Here is a 17,240-nt window from a genome sequence, read left to right as displayed (position 1 = left end):
AAAGTTCATTGTATCTTTAATTATATGCAGCACTCACTGGTCTGACCCAACCCTAGTGTGCACTCATGGTGGAGAAGTGTAATGACAGAGAATGGCAATAATAAAGTAGGCCAATGTACACAGCCTCCAGACTATGACAATCCCTTTTAATATTACCTATGAGCAAAGCCGAAATTCCTATAGTCTCATTGTACAACTTTTGGTGGGAACTACTGTAAAGTAAGCTTTTAGACCAGACATAAAAGCCGAGGCCACTTTAATGAATGGAACATCTGTTCTGTAACTTGTAATTGTAATGTTTACACAGCATGACAGGAAAACAAGATAATCAGTTATTAGACACACACATTTATTGTGATTCTCTCTCATCTCACAGCTGAAATGATCCTACAATCATTAAAACATAATGGAAATGCTTTTCACATACATCTGTTGAAAACATGACTCAAAGATAGAGATATCAAAACCCTTTAATGGATCTTCTTGTACCTTTACTGACTTACAACAATATGTGAAGCCGATGTTTGCTCTGTTGGGTTATGTTTCGGAAGGTTCCTTGTCATCCTCTTGTTGGTCTGCATCTGTGGACTAAGGATTCAGTAAAAGCTGTGAGAACAAAACAAACACAGGGACCAAGATGTCTGTTTTACTGTTTTTGTTGTTGTTGTTGTTGTTGTTGTTGTTGTTTTGTACGTGGGAATTGTAATTCCCTCAAAATAAATGTAGCATTCCTCACAAAATGAATGGTATTTTGAGGGGAATGCAAATGCACTGTGAGGGTATGCAAAACCACTAGATGAAAAATTAAAGCATACCCAGGACTATACATATAACTGTTTATTAGAACCACTGTTTTATATAAATTAGGTAAATTATGGGATCCTGACCATTTCTGTTGACACAAACATCAGAATATAATCTGACAGCAAGATAATTCACTGCTAAATCTGTGGTAATATCATTTAATATCATACCTTTCTATCCATGTTAATGTTAGGTGTGGACTCCACTTCTGTAAGGAATGCAGGTTTGCAACCTGAGGGGTAAAAAAATCATGTAAGTTCTTAAAAGAATAATTCTAGCAACAACAGAAATAACCATGATAATAATGCTTTTAAGTAAAAGATTAAATCAAAAAATCAAATCAAATATGTAAAACCTTTGAAAGTGATTCAATAATATTTTGCTATTCAATAATAGTTCATTTGCAGTGTTAATCTTATGAAAAAGGATTTCCTTGTTCGGTTTGTTTGTCTAAAAAAAACAATCCATAAAAACTTCTTAATCACAAATCTCCTAACTTTTAAACTGCTCATAAAGCAGCGCAGCTAGGACTTGGCTGTCTGATGTTTCTGAGTTGTCGTCCTGGGGCCCCAGAAGCTTCCCCCTGTTCCCCTGCTGTGACTCCAGCTCCTTCAAAATCATCACTTTCTGTGTTATGATCTCCTTGGTACACAGCTTATGGACCTTCATGAACAACAGTGGAACAAAGAGATTGGTCCATTTATTTGGTCAGTGTTCTATTCTCAGATGGATATACGACAGCATTAGGTGTGGGACAGGGGTATCTTGATGTCACATGGATTTGTTTGACAAACAACGGATTAAGTCTTATATATACAGTAGTTGTTGTAAAATATGGTTTTAAGTTTACTAAATATACAATATCACACAATGACCTCATCTCTCATCAAATCCGCCAGATATTATCACTATTGTAAAGGACTATGACTATGACTGAAAAAGTTATACATAATATGATTGGGTGACATACAGTAACCTTATGTAGAAATGATAGACCATTACCTGATCTTTGATTTTGTGGACCATGCCCTTGTCCCCATCAAGATTGTAACCATGTATTTTCAGTAACAATTCGATTTTTCTAAAGAATCAAAGAAAAAACAGGTAAGGAGATAGGGAGAACTACTCAAATACTTACATTTTCACAGATAGAATGTCCGAAGTTAAAGGATGTTTAAGATGCTGAAAAGTTGCTCTGGGAAATTTACTTAAGGTCGCATTTTGCAACTACAAGGTTTTGTTAAAAAATGAAGGAAAATGCAGGGAAATTTGAGTCTCTGTCTGCCATTTTACCCCCGCACGTGGGGATTGGGCTCCAGCACAGAGCGCTCCTGCAGGACCTGCTGGAGATCTGGGCCCTCCACCCTCAACTTCATCAGGGCCTCGCAGGCAGCGATGCGCACCTTGGGCTCCAGCTCATGGTGCAGGGCCCACAGGAGGAGGTTCTGCAGGCTGTTCGTAAGGCACCTGATCCTTGCCAGGGCTGAAACAACACAATACATCTTAAGCCAAAAAGCACTGTTTTTTCTTTTTCAGTTGTGATACGATGTGTGATACAGTATGTGATAACGTGCTGTTCTCACACAGCATTGCTCACACTACAAGACAAAAAAATCTGACATGCAAGAAATCTAGACAGATCAGACCGGGGCTGGACTGTTCAATGTGATGTCTTCTAATGTGAGCCTACTGTCGATGCTCTCAAACTTAACAACAAATCGTAACAGGAATTCGGCCTGAGTAAAAACTTTGATCCGATTGATAAAATTGTATTAAAATTATATAAAAGTTAAACTGTATATAACTTATAAAGTACTGGTCTGATTTACTTCAAATTATCTTACAACAAGGTAGAGGGTCACCATGGCAGATTTGTTAAAAAAAAAATACAAGTGTTTTTGAGCTGTTTTGGGGAAGCGTGTCATGTTGACATGCTGACGTTTGTAGTGTGGAAGAGGCCCATTTAGTTTAATTAATCAGAAATGTTCTCAACAGACATCAGAAATGTTCTCACCAGAAATTGCTGCAACTTTTACCTCCCAAGCAGGGTCATTCTGCATCAAGTGTAGAAGTTGATTCATGATCTAAAATATAAAAATCACATCAAGACAATGAGTGTGGTCTGTGAGGCCAAAACTGGTGCTGAATCAGCTTGTCTACATAATTGTAGTATATGATACAGACTCTATATAGACTAATATAGACTATACTAACACAAAGTTGAACGTTTCTCTTCTCCTATGGAAAAAGACAAAATGGTCTTTAATAATACTTTGAGTCAGTTGCATGTTAGCGCGTAATCTATTGACCCAGAAATTAGATATTCTGAGGATATAAATATATATTAATATAAAGAGGAATAAGGCTATGTATTGCCTTCTTCTCATCATACAAACACTACACAGTATTTCAGAACAACACGCCCCACCACCATCACAGCAGTGTCTCCATAACCCTCACCATATTGTCCCTCAACATGAGTTCTCCGGCGACGTGGCAGGCCTGTTTGCGGACGGCCACAAAGCTGTCGTTCAGGCAAAGCAGAAAGGACGGCAGCAGCTTGGCGGTCATGATGCGCAGCTGACTCATGAGCACCAACGCCTCCACGCGCCTGGAACCTAAACCTTCTTCCAGCTTCTCGCTGAGGGAGAACAGGAGGGAGTCATTTGGGGCGACCCTGCCAATTACTTACTAGTCAACAAAGGGTATTGAACCATTTTCATGGTGTGTAATGGAAGCTTTGATGAAAGCCAATGTGATTTCCAGTGTACAGGATGTACACATCAGTATATGAGCTTCCTGGAAATTAAATTCATGGAGTTGATGAGGCAAATTCAGTTCAGTGCTAGAGTATGTGACTATGACTATGTATAATACAAAGTACATAGTTTACAGCTCTGAGTGAAATTCTTGTTTTCATGTGCACATTTTTCAAATTTGGATAATTCTGTAATGCTATAGCAGAATTGGCTGAGATACCATTTTGAGGTTCAACTCTTTTGGTCTTTGTTTCTTTTCTACCTCTATGACCTCTTTCAATAGTTTATGAAAAATATGGCAACATCAAAAAAGATGTCTTCACAAAGCGTTGGCTTCTGATTCTCCTTGTTGTTCTGCTCTTTGTTTGCTAACAGCAGGACTATCTCTAGAACAGTAAATATGTATAAGGGTGTATTGATGAATTATTGAGTGTTTGCTGAGTACCTCAGTTCGTTGTGCACTTGTCTTCCCATCCCCAGCTTGCCTAGGGCCTGTGCTGCTTTCTGTCTTACTTTACCATGCCAGTCATTCCACATCAGATGGATCATCTTGTCTGCAAGGTCCTAGGATAAGGGCACATCTAATTGCATTAGGTCCCTGCATAGTAACACATTACATACATGAGTATAATAATGTAATAAATTATGGTGTGTGATGTATACATAAAACAGTCTTGATGACTATATTTGTATCAGAACTGCTCTCATAAATGGATGGGTAGCTGTACCTTGTTCAATGGACCCTTCAGTTGAGAGATGGTGTCACAGGTCAGCACCCTGGTCCTCCAGTCGACACAGTTCAGCTTCTCCGCCAGCAGAGAGCGCACTAGAGTCTACGGAGTCAGTGTTTAACGTGCATGAGAGCCCCCCCAGGAGGCCGCCGGATGGGTTAAGTAGGCTGTTATAAATTAAGCGTGCGGAAAAGGATTGATGTGGCAGGAGGCAGAACGCACCGTCTTACTGCTGAGACTGGAGAGGAGCGAGGTTGCCTGCTCCCTGTCCGTCTTAGCCTCACTCTGGAAGTGCTGAGACAGAAGCCTCTGAATGACAGCCCTGCTGGCCTCTCCCTCCATGGCTAGGAGCTGAGCTGCTATCCAGCTGTCTGCACCCAGACCTGCGAAATCTAACCAAGCACACAAGCCCTGCTAATGTTAACATCATTTCATTTAGAGAACAGAGGATCGCCATCAAAGTAAGCCTTTGGGTGTTATTGTGTTATTTATTAAAAGAGCTTAATTAAGAGATTAATTAAAAGATGACTTTTACTGCTTGCAAGCTTTCCCTTGGAACTATCCCTGCATTTTATTTTTCAGCATGACTCGACTTCAAGAGTGCATTCAAAAGGATGTTTTGCAGTCTGTGGATATCACAGGCTGTGTTCGAAATGTTCACTCATTCACTGTATAGGGCACTATGTATGGAGTGAACCAGGTATTTTGTAGTGCTGTTTGTCCAAAACACTATATAAAGAGTGCGTGATCAAGTGTGTGAGTGTTATTTTGAGTAAGTGAGTGAACACAGCTATAGTCTTACAGTCTCACCTTCATGCAGGGCACTGCGGAGTATTTCTCTGGCCTTGGCGTCAGGTGTGCCCATGGCGTAGTGGCACACGGCTGCTGCCATCTGTACCCTCCTGATGGGGTCGTCCAGTGCCGCCACAATCAGCGGCAGTAGCTCCGGAGGAACCGGATGCACGTCCCAGCTGCGCCCAAACTGAGCTGAGACGAGCAGACAGTGAGATCACCACAACAACAACATCAACAACACACAACAATCGTCTGCTATCTGTTTCGACCATTCTGTCTTAGCACCCTTACAGAGCACCATTTTCAGGGAGGAAATTCCCATTCACAATGCCCAGCATGGCAACCAAACAGAGGCAACCAAAATTACATTTGAACTGTCCTGTATCTGCAATCTATGTCTCTATGAACTTGTAATCAGGAATGACCAAATGACCAAAAGGGTTTACTTACAAACAAAAACTCAACAACCCAAAGGCTCACCGGCATCTATCGAATTCTCCACAGCCCTTGGCCTGTTCACAGCTCCTGAAGCGCAGGTTGCTATGGCTCCCAAGCGGACGTGATAGTGCATGTCAGTGAGGGCTCTTTTCAGGCCCTCTATGGTCACACTTTGCCACGTGGTTTCTGAATGGGACAGAAAGAGAGGATGGTTTATTTTTAGTGAAATAAACAAACACACAAAATGTGTGTAATTTATTCATACAAGTTATTTGTCAGACAGATTTAGTTGTTTGTCAGATAAGAGAGAGATAATATTTCCTGGTCTTTGTTAACTGTTAACTTCATAACGACATACTGATTTTCCATGCGCTTCTCCACTCCTCCACAGCAATGCGAAGGGAGGAATGTTCCGTCATGGGCTCATAGCGCCGTTGCTGTTTGGGTGTCACGGTAACCGTGTCGCTGTTGTCAGGTGGTATCAGCCCAATCTCTGTGGCGTAGTCAGCACTGGTAGGCAGTGCCACCCATCTCCGCAGACCCCTCTCAGTTCGTCCAATAACTGATGATGTACATGCAAATATTAACTTACTGTATTTAACTTATTTACCTAGTTTAATACACTACTGCACTAAATCACATCACTGACAGTTTATTATTGATGGTCCATCCACCAATCAATCCAGTTTGTTTAAGCTTTCTTTTTCTTTCTTCTTTCTAACATCTACCAGCTGAGACTCACAAGAAAAAGTCCTGAAATTGATTCTGCATACCTGTACAGACGGATGCTGTTTGGTTAACCACCTAAACCTTTAGTGTGTATTTGTGTGTGTGTGTGTGTGTGTGTGTGTGTGTGTGTGTGTGTGTGTGTATATACAGTATGTATGTATGTGTGTGTGTGTGTGTGTGTGTGTGTGTGTATGTATGTGCATTTCAGTGTCTGTATGCGTGTCTATAACAGATATCCGGTTGTCTTTGTAAATAATATTTCTCAGTGACCGACCTTCTCTCTGTGGTACTTTCATCTCCTTCAGTGCCGTCAGAAATGTTTGGGGTCCACTAGGGTAGGACTCCTGAAGATGCTTCTGGTACTCGGAGTGGTTGTCCATGATAATTCGGTCATGGTTCTTTGTGAGTAGCTGATGCACTGGCTTTGCTATCCCTATAGAGACAGATTTCACTTACATCACTTATGAATGACAAATGACAAATAATATAATAGACAATAATAAAAACATTGACTACAGTTATTAAAAACAATAGACAGGGGAGCATTGTGGGAATAACGTGCATGGGGACCCAGGCCCGTGTCCTACCTGGGTCATTCCCCAATCCCACCCTATCTCTCTCTCCCACTCACTTCCGGTCAGTCTCTCACTATCCTATCAAAATAAAGGCAAAACAAAAACTAGAAAAGCACTCAGACGGCGCAAACCTCCGCCATGCGAAAACATAACCGCCTCCTGGTCTGGATCCAGGCGGTGATACGGATCACTCCCAAAATGTAATTGTTTCTTCCTTCAGTCATTTCAAACTTTCCCTAAAAATGTCATCGAAATCCATCCATAACTTTTGGAGTTATCTTGTGAACAAACAAACAGACAGACAGACAGACAAACAAACAAACCCATAATAACACAACCTCCTTGGCGGAGGTAACAATAGGCAAACTTACCCAAGTGGAGCTGCTGCTCAAAATTGTTGTCGGTGTGATAGACAAATTTGCCTGCCCGTGGGTTCAGGCTGTCCTGCAGAGTGGGAGTTTGAGGAGGCTCAATGCGTTTGACCACCACATCTCCTGCTGTTTGGTTTACCCCACCAGGTTTATCCGTGGTGGTGGTCGAGCAGGAGTAGCCCTGCACCCTGAGAGGGAGAAGGACGAGAAACACACAGATGAAATGTTGAAGAAACAAGCACTTCAGAGAGTCAGACAGTTACGATACTGAGCAAAAAAAGTACCATAAAAAGATCCATTTTAATTCTCTGGAACAATGTTTTTAACACAAAATTGGAAAGAAGTTGTGTCTTGTACAAAATACTCAGAGATCCAAAGCGGTGTCTTTTAAGTATAGTAGTAGGCTATGAATGAAATGTATGCATGGTGACTTGCCTGTAATACACTGGCAATGGTGTCTCAGCTATGCTCTTTTTGAGAGCCCCTTTCAGCTCTGCAATGGGCTTTCGCAGCTCTACAAAACAGCAGAAGTCCTGCTCACTCATGGGGTCGTCATTCACCAGGTCTGTCGCACTGGCCGACCCATACTTCCTCCTCAGCATTGACTGAAGCCTAGGCTTATCCATGCAGTGGTTGGGAATTTGCTGGCTGACAATCCACTTTGCACTGGTCTTAGTAAGTTGTTTCAGTACAAACTCATCCCACTTAATTTCCATCCTGGGTTTGTCGTCTTTATCACTCCTTGTGGTCTGCTTCAGACAGCTATAGATGTTAGGAGCCCAACGTAAACCTGTTCTTCTGATGGCATCTGCCATGTTCTCCTGTGTAATGGGAAAAGTTAGGGACTCTTTGGCAGCTAGTGGAGCAATTGATGGAGGCTCCAATGGTAGAAGACGAGTCGCGTCCACAAGGATCTCTTCTTCATCTTTGGAGTGACACGGTTTAATCCATGTTTTCTTTTTACTGTTTTGTTTGGGAATTGGTGCCAGTGGACCAGATGCATGATACAAACAGTGGAAGTTGGCTTTGCTGTAAGGCACAGTCTCTGGTCCCATCTCCATAATAACATCTTCGGAGAAGGTAATGCCATGGGAAGCATTGCTGAGGAGTTGCCTGTAAAGTTTATGACCACGTGGATTCTTTTGGGACCTGGCCTTGACTTTGGCACGCTGGAAAACATCCATGTTTGGGCTAGCTAGAGTGACTTGACAGCCAGGTTTCCCTTTGTGATGCTCAAAACATTTTCATTATAGGCTAGCCTACATTATATGGGTAGGAAAGTAAAAAAAAATGTTCTTTAGTAAGGAAAGAGAAAGTGAATATCATTTTGTAAGTCAACTGCAATGTATGTAGATTCTATAACGTTGTAACGTCATGGTTTATTCAGCTATGCAAAGGATAACACTTCATCCGTCCTCAACTCCTCCTTCTCACTTGTTTCTGACATCACGACGTAGCCTGATGCTACCTAGCCACGCTAAAATCATAACACCTGTATGGTAATTTAGTCTTCACTTAAAAATAAATACATTACCTTCAAACTGATAACTTCAACTGTACCCGATGCGAAACACTCTATTAATCTACTTGCAATAGCATACTTGTGTGGGAATTTTGCAACATACACCGTATGTGCCTTTACTCCTTCCAGATTTATGCTCTGGGAGAATGTTGACGTTGTCATGCCAACGAGAGGATTAGGTGGTGGCCTTCTTGTGGTTTGTGGTTGCAGTTGCAGGTTTCAAATTACATGTGAAAATCAATGTGTATAATATTATGGAGAAGACCATCAGCAATGTCTAACTATAACTATGTACATATTAGGCCTACATCTTTATCTACAGTATGTGTAATCTCACTGGTCCAGGCTACAGAAGCAGTGGCATGCAAATTGGGAATAGGCCTACAGTATGTGGACTAGAGCCTCCAGAACAACAACAAAAACATACCCAGGCCAAACCATGGTTTATGGATATTAAACAATTTAACTAGTGCCAGAAATTCTTTATTGGTCTAACATTGCATTTTAATGCCCGTTTGCAATTCATTCTCATTTCTCAAGTCCTAGGCTAAAAGGAAATTAAAAAATTGAGGGTGAACATTTTTTATTTAAAAATGGTCGCCACAGGTAAAATATCTTATTCATGCAGTTTCATTTGAAGAGTAGGCTACTCTGAAACCCATAACACAAAGATATATGCCCATACATACAACTCTGTATAAAACAAATATATAAAAAAGCATGCTACACTGTTGACACAGCATGACCAATGAAGCACCATCACATTGTAAGTAGCCTACATGCATTAAAATAAGCAGTTTCACTGGGGAAAAACATATAATTGTCAAGGTAATCTCATAGGGCCAGAATTGAGTTTGCTACATTATGACAAGAGTGCACATTTTTAATCAACTTTATGGTCATTTCAGTGACAAATTTCATTCACGGATTGCATCTGCATCTGCCACAGACAGAATCTGGTGACAACTCACCAATGCTTCTATTTCTAATCAACAACATCCCTTTGAACTCCACTTCCACTAAATGATATACAGAGTTACCAGTTCCACGCTCTGTTCAAGTCAGTTCTATCTGGTCACTCTTTTTTCAATGGTAACTGCTAAACTTTTGAGGTTGACTACTGACATGAGGTTGTGCACATAATAGTTTTACGCCAAGGCCATTTTTGTAATGGTTGTTTCTAGATGTTAGTTATGATATAGGCTACATCTAGAGTAAGTAGTCCCTCTATTAGGGAATAACTTACAGTGTTTGTTTTCATGACTGATCTGTCAAGTATTTAATGGTTCTGCATAAATCCAGCCCTTTGGAGAAGCCAGACGATGAAGATTTGTGTCTATAGTACCCTGATAACACAATAGGGGTATATTTGGTTTTCTGTTCATTTTCTCACAGCAAATCACAGAAGAAAATGAGCTATTAAATTAAATAGCATTTGGTGATTAGTGTGTCCTGTCGCCTTGACTGTATTATCTTAAGGACAGCAAAATTTCTATGTATCTCCTTGGCAGAAACTGATAGAAAGTTGAATCCCTTTGCTGTGTGTTTGGGCACTTTGTTCCCTCCACAATCAAGTGTGTAATATAGTGCTCACAATCACTTGGCTGCCCTCAAAACCACTTGGCTGCATCAGAGTCAAAGATTATCCTCACAGCGAGGTCTCGAGGCAACAAGACCCTCGGCGCACGTAGTACCGCCGCACCTCGCTGGCGTCCCCGCAGCCCTCGGGCCGGTGCACGATAAGCACGGGGAAGAAGCGCGCGTCGCGGTACGTGGGCGGGCTGTCATTGAGCGCCATCTGACTGGAGTAGGAGCGGCAACACTGTTCGTCCGGGCAGCAGTGCTCGCCGCCGCCGCCGGTCAGCGTGCTGCTGCGGCTTCGCCAGAGGCCCACCGTGTGCTGCGAGCCGTACATGCGGCACAGCGAGAAGCGCGACGTGTCCAGCGACAGCCGCGAGTGGAAGGCGTGCCGCGAGAAGATGGACGAGCAGCTGGAGCTCAGCAGTGCCATCCGCCTTGTGGGGCCACCCTCTGTCCCACCGCCACCGCCGGCAGCTCTGGCGCCGCCCTGGAGGCGCCGGCAATGCTCGCAGTCCTGCACCAGCGTCCCGTAGCTCCGAGCCGGCCGGTTGTCCAGCAGGAGGCAGTTGGCAGAGGAGCGGCACTCGGTCTGGCCCGAGGCCCCCACGGTCATCAGCATGGCCTCCGAGTAGCTCGGGATGAGCTGGCGGTTGGAGCGGATGTGCCACTCCAGCTCCGTGCTGTCCAGCGTCTCCGCCCGGGGCAGGCTGCAGGCCGGCAGGCCGTTCCGCATCGGAACCTCCTCCTCCTCCTCTTCCGGCGAGGGGCTGCTGTACTCCAGCCCGAACAGCTTCTCCACGCGGTAGTGCACGTAGGCGGTGCGGTACTCGATCAGCACCCTCAGCGGCCACGAGAGCATCAGCATGGCGGCCAGCCAGAAGGCCACGTGGGAGGCGTACCACGGCAGCCGGTCCAGGTCCACGTAGGCCAAGAGGTGCTCTTTAAAATCCACGTTCTTCAGCTGCATCCCCTCGCGCGCCTCCATGTAGTCGTCCAGGCCCTCGATCTCGGAGAAGAAGCGCGCGCGCTGGTTGAGGTAGGCGTTTTCGGGCCCGGCGCCGGCGAAGCTGAAGCACTTGGTGAAGCGGAGGCGCGTGGCCGAGTGGCCCTCCAGGCCCTGCAGGTCCCGCGAGACGTCCCGCATGCCGCAGAGGTTGTAGTCGAACTCGCCCTCGGCCACGTGCGTGTTGACGCGCTCGTGGTACACCTGCGTGGTGGTGTAGGCGTCGCCGTTGCGGTAGCGCGTCACCTGCCGGGTGCGGCGCACGAAGTGGTAGCTGATGGCCTTCCACCAGATGCAGGGCCGCGCCTGGCGCATGCGCAGCACGCGCTCGTACACGCTCTCCACGTCGGCGCGCGTCTGGAGCTCGCTGCGCACCTGGCAGTGCCAGCACTCCACCAGGTACACCGCGTACAGCATGAGCAGGAACGCCAGCGGGATGTAGACGTAGCCGTCGGCGCACGGGCTGTCGTGGTAGATCATGGAGCGGCCCGGTCCGCCGCCGCCGCGCATGGAGTTGATGGAGGCGGTCAGGGAGGAGGTGGCGGACGAGTCAAAGCTCAGCTTGGTCACGCTGGTGAGTTGACACCAGGCCACGGCGCCCAGGCAGCTGTACATGAGGAGCGAGAGCAGCAGGCAGCGCCAATGGGAATCCCGACACATGGACGCACTGAGAGACTGCTTCACTGGCCGCTGCTGCACAGATACAGAACACAAACGCACACAAGTCACATAGCAGGGCTACACTTAATAGGTAAACTATACAATGCCTGCATATTACTTACATATAAATAGCTAGACTAACACTTAACAGATACAGTGCCTATAGAAAGTTATCATACCCTTTTGAAATAGTTACTTTTTTTGTCTTACAGTCTGAAATCAAAACCCATTTTAAAAACAAATCTTTTCCAGTTTTATTTACAAATATAGCTGTACAACATCAAAATAATGAAAAAAAAGTCAACAGTTCTGAAAATTAATAAAAAATTAAAAACTAGAATAACAGGGTTGGAAAAGTCATCATACCCCTGACTTAATACTTTGTAAAGCTTCCTTTTGCTTTCATTACAGCCATCAATCTGTTTGGATATGTCTCTATTATAGCTTTGCACACAATTTTCCGTGCAGAATTGTTAAAATGTAGTCAAATTCTGTAGGGAATGGCGATGGACTGCTCTCTTCAAGTCAATCCACATATTTTCTATAGGATTTAAGTCAGGGCTCTGACTTTGCCACTCAAGGATATTCACCATCCTATCCTTAAGCCACTGCTTTGTTCTTTTGGCAGTATGTTTAGGATTTTTGTCGTGTTGGAAGGCGAATGACCTCCCCATCCTCAGCTGTTTAGGAGAGGGACGCAGGTTTTCCTCAAGAATTTTGGTGTACTTGGCAGCATCCGTTTTCCCTTCTATCCTGACCAATTGCCCAGTCCCCGCTGAAGAGAAACATCCCCAAAACATAATGTTGCCCCCACCATGCTTCAAAGTAGGTATGGTGTGTTTTGGGTGTGTTTGGGTGTGTATACTGTGTTTGGTTAGCGCCTGGAGCTCAGTCCAAAAACTTCAATCTTAGTCTCCAAAAAGTTCGATCTTAGTCTCATCTGACCATATAAGCTTTTTCCACATGGTAGCAGAATATTCCAGATGTGTTTTTGCACTGAACTCCAAGCGCAATGTTTGGCGAAAACCAACACAGTACACCACCCAAAACACACCATACCTAGTGTGAAGCAGGGTGGGGGCAACATTATGTTGTGGGGATGTTTCTTTTCAGCGGGAACTGGGCAATTGGTCAGGATAGAAGGGAAAATGGATAATGCCAAGTACACCCACATTCTTAAGGAAAACCTGCGTCCCTCTCCTAGACAGCTGAGGATGGGGAGGTCATTCGCCTTCCAACACGACAACAATCCTAAACATACTGCCAAAAGAACAAAGCAGTGGCTTAAGGATAGGATGGTGAATATCCTTGAGTGGCAAAGTCAGAGCCCTGACTTAAATCCTATAGAAAATATGTGGATTGACTTGAAGAGAGCAGTCCATCGCCATTCCCTATAGAATTTGACTAAATTTTAACATTTCTGTACGGAAAATTGGGCAAATATTCCCCTATCTAGGTGTGCAAAGCTATAATAGAGACATATCCAAACAGATTGATGGCTGTAATGAAAGCAAAAGGAAGCTTTACAAAGTATTAAGTCAGGGGTATGATGACTTTTCCAACCCTGTTATTCTAGTTTTTCATTTTTTATTAATTTTCAGAACTGTTTACTTTTTTTTCATTATTTTGATGTTGTACAGCTAAATTTGTTAATAAAACTGGAAAAGATTTTTTTTAAAATGGGTTTTGATTTCAGGCTGTAAGACAAAAAAAGTAACTATTTCAAAAGGGTATGATGACTTTCTATAGGCACTGTAAACTATAGCAGCTTGGTGGGTTGACTGCAATTCTGAATTTCAAGATGCTTCCTATTTCAAACCATAAATTGCTAGTGATTAAGGATGATTCAAGGATTCAGCATCAAGCAATTCAGCACTATTGCATTCACCATATAACTAAATCACTAAGTACCTCCTTGTAAGTGTGGTCCGATTGATATAACATTACTTAACTCCAATGTTCAGAGAGCATATCTAGCAAAAGGCAACACCAATCTTTTAAAGTTGTTTTTTTACAGGCTATCAGCATTTAAAATACCCTCATTCATGACTGATTGATAAACACAGAGTGCTCTGTATCCATTGATTTCAGACAGCAGCATCTGTGTGTCAATACATGGAGGAGCTCAAGTGTTGCCGATTGTATTTCCTGTTCTTCAAGGATGAAATGACCCATCATTTTTAACCATGTATTGTTCCCATTTGCACACACAATGTGTCTGCCTTGAGGTCAGCATATGACATGAAACATCATGAAAATTTAACTCAAGATGGGAAAAGAGTGAACAAAGACCTCAGAGTGACAGAGACAGAGCATTCAAATACATTGGTTGGGTTGGGGGTTAATCAACCTCCTCATTTCCGATTTTCTGAATTTTCAGGAAAAAAAAGCCTCGACTGGGTAAGGTCAATTTAGTTTCTAGTTCCAACTTCAAAGCTTCACAGAAAAGACAAAATGTTAGCCGCCCCAAAAATGTCTTCTGTCTGATATGGCATGAATAATGAATAAATACCCAATGATAGGAGGACAGCTACGGTACATTTGCAGTACCATCACTTTGTGTGATAATGGTGTTATATTATCTTGTATTATGTAGCTTGTAATCATTCACGACACTTTTATCTCACCAGATTCCCGCTTCATTCACCTCACTTTCTGTTCTTAAATCAAACATCTCTTTTATGATCCTGGACATACAATGAATATGTTTGTAAGTGAAGCACATGTGATACCATTGTGTTTGAAATTCATTCAAGCTGAATGGTTTTTCAGGGCACGAACGGGGCTGTGTAACATTAATAATTAAGTTGTCCCATGGAAGAGGATGGCAAACACATGCTCAAAAGCCAGCACCCCACATGCTACTCACTCCCCACTGTGACAGAAAACAGTACAGTAAATCCTTGGTAGCTCCAGGCAGACGAGTGAATGAACTGTGCTATATCTAAAACTGCTGGGCTTTTTTTGAATCGTTCAAGACCAGCGTGGTGTTAGGGCACCATCCCTCTTCAGTCCCCACTTTGTTTCGGTGCACACAGCGGGAGCATTGATCTATCAAAGTGGGTTTTCTCCCCGGTCAGACAGACAGCTCGCCACTGAGTAAAGTTCATTTAGTTACCGGTGTGATGAGGAGTGATTCCTTAATGAAGCTGCCGCACTTGCATTAAACCCCGGGGAAGAGTGGCCGTAATGCAGCCCACAAATCCCCGTCAAACATGAGGAGTGGTGCATCTTAACCACTGATGTCTGCTAAATTATGAGAAATTCAATGTGGCACACACAACACTGTCTCTTCAATGTGTATAATCACACTAAATCTCTGACCCAAACAACATGTTAGTAGCATGCACTTGCAACCTTTTAGGCTGCAGTGTTTAGTGCAATAGCTCTGCTATGCCCAGCCTGGGCTGAAAAAATGCTCACACTAGCAGTTTGGACCACCAGCTAATTTCTTATTTTCAGCACAGGGTGTTTTTTTTTTCGTCCTTTCTGAGCTGCCCAGTCATGCCCTTATCCATTGATGCTGCTGCCCATCGGCAGCAGGGGGGATAAGGAGCCAAGCAGGTAAGCAGGCAGGAGGCTTCACACATTCTGAACTGTAGGTTACGACATTCTTGTACTTAATATCAGTTTGGTGATGCTCCGTTGGGGATGCATCACAAACCCACATTGTGATTATATGTGGAGTTGTGCATTGATCTTGCCTGCATGAGTTGACTCTTCAAAGGGATGAAAGAGATCCTCTTTTGTCACTGGGAGGAAGGAGCAGTGATGATTGGTATTTAAAGGTCTGACCCATTTCTTTAATTCACACTTTAATAGTGTTCCCAGACAGTAAAGCACTAATACAATAGTCATCAGTCATCTTAAGAGGCAGTTGTAGGTCTGTGTCACTACAAAACCAGAGGCTATGAGAAGTGATGCGCGCCCCTTTGATGTGGGTGATTCAGAGGATGGTCATACATGACAGTGGCCTGGCTCCACTGGGCAGACTGACTCAGATGAGCTATCCAGAGACACATCTCGAAGAGTCACACTTCAAAAATAGCACTGGCATCAGGGTGTGCTCACGGGTCCACGTGTAGTGCACAACACTGACAAAAATAGGGCTAAAAATAAATAAATTACATTTACAAAAAGGAAAAGGGCTGGATAGAAAAGAAGCAAATGGTCCATGCGAAATTCATCTGACAAGATGGAATGACATTTTACCTGGACAAGGGTCTGGAATTGTGCATCGGAAATATGGGAACAGTCTTCATGTGCCCCCAAACTGAATTAGACCCTGAACTGTGCCATCACATACTGGGATGGATAACGCTCTTCTGCACACATCCATTTACTGGGCTTAGCCTGAAATCAGTGGTGGGGTGTTTAGTGTCTGCTGATGGATTGTCAATTTCAGACAGTCACTTCAGGGGGTATTTATCGGCTTTCAGCCATGGGCAACTTTTAAGGAGATTATCTGCAGAGGCATTCGCTTCAGCTGTGTTCTGTCACCAGAAAAAAAAAACTGACAACTCATATCTGAGCTTTACAGAAGCCCAGCAGGTGAATATACACAAAGCAGATCCCACAACCAAAACACTGTGATGATGTTATGTCTGTTGGCAAGTGCATTCACTTTGTGGTCCTCTCTAATATCCATGCACCAAGAGAGTCGGCCTCCTTGAATACTAACCAATAAGTTAGACGACAATGACATCATAACTAGAACAGTTTTAAGTTGGAGTTTGTAGATCTGCACAGAAAAGAGGACAGTTTGGAGTGCGTTAAACCTGATCACCAGACAATATAATTTCAGTGCCGAGCGTTTAGATGGGGAAAAGCCACTGCATTGTTAATTTAGAAAATGAAATAGCGCGCACATCAGCATCTTCATCTAGGCTAATCCGTCTGGCATCGGATGAGAACAGGACCATCACCATCCCGGTGTGCAAGCACGCTATACCTTACCTCCTCCCGAACATCCAGACTTGCCGGCGTGTCCGTCTCTGCGTTCGGGGAGCTGGCCAATGTGTCTTCCGCAGTCGTATCAGTTTCCAAATCTGGAGACAACATTCTGCTGGCTGGACATCGCACACTCAAGCCACCACTACTTCGGACCTGTCTTTCCCAATGCCGGCAGCAGCGGCAAAGGCACAACTTCTAAACCTAGCACAGCTGGGCCAAAAGCCAAGGGATACTGGGGATCCCGCAGGGTGTTCCCATCGCGCGGGGCTGAGGGGCGGGGATCGGGGGACTGCAGAGGCTTCCCAGCATGTTCAAGGAC

General features: G+C 43.9%; 2 protein-coding genes across 3 annotated transcripts; both read right to left on the bottom strand.

Moving 5' to 3' along the window:
• Positions 1–452: 452 nt before the first annotated feature.
• heatr4 (HEAT repeat containing 4) lies at positions 453–8,865 on the bottom strand. 2 transcript variants are annotated; one of them, XM_062523118.1, is made up of 17 exons: positions 8,737–8,865; positions 7,638–8,424; positions 7,203–7,390; positions 6,531–6,689; positions 5,886–6,089; positions 5,570–5,713; positions 5,105–5,281; positions 4,517–4,686; positions 4,292–4,396; positions 4,009–4,127; positions 3,265–3,445; positions 2,819–2,888; positions 2,098–2,287; positions 1,807–1,885; positions 1,302–1,467; positions 975–1,036; positions 453–588 (listed from the first exon to the last, which is right to left on the bottom strand). In XM_062523118.1, the coding sequence occupies exons 2-17, from the start codon at positions 8,384–8,386 to the stop codon at positions 538–540; spliced, it is 2,814 nt and encodes a 937-aa protein (XP_062379102.1). In that variant the 5' UTR covers positions 8,387–8,424; positions 8,737–8,865; the 3' UTR covers positions 453–537. The 2 variants fall into 2 exon arrangements, with proteins under 2 accessions (XP_062379102.1, XP_062379101.1); XM_062523117.1 differs by having other exon boundaries at positions 7,638–8,461; positions 8,737–8,854.
• A 1,507-nt stretch (positions 8,866–10,372) lies between these two features.
• si:dkey-13p1.4 (transmembrane protein 151B) lies at positions 10,373–17,029 on the bottom strand. The gene is made up of 2 exons (XM_062523445.1): positions 16,925–17,029; positions 10,373–12,001 (listed from the first exon to the last, which is right to left on the bottom strand). The coding sequence occupies exons 1-2, from the start codon at positions 17,027–17,029 to the stop codon at positions 10,373–10,375; spliced, it is 1,734 nt and encodes a 577-aa protein (XP_062379429.1).
• Between the last annotated feature and the right edge of the window lie 211 nt (positions 17,030–17,240).

The sequence above is a fragment of the Sardina pilchardus genome, chromosome 20 (assembly GCF_963854185.1).
Source record: "Sardina pilchardus chromosome 20, fSarPil1.1, whole genome shotgun sequence".
Classification (NCBI taxonomy): Eukaryota; Metazoa; Chordata; class Actinopteri; order Clupeiformes; family Clupeidae; genus Sardina; species Sardina pilchardus.
Note: the sequence above shows the minus strand (reverse complement) of the source record. Positions and strands in the feature narration are given on the sequence as shown.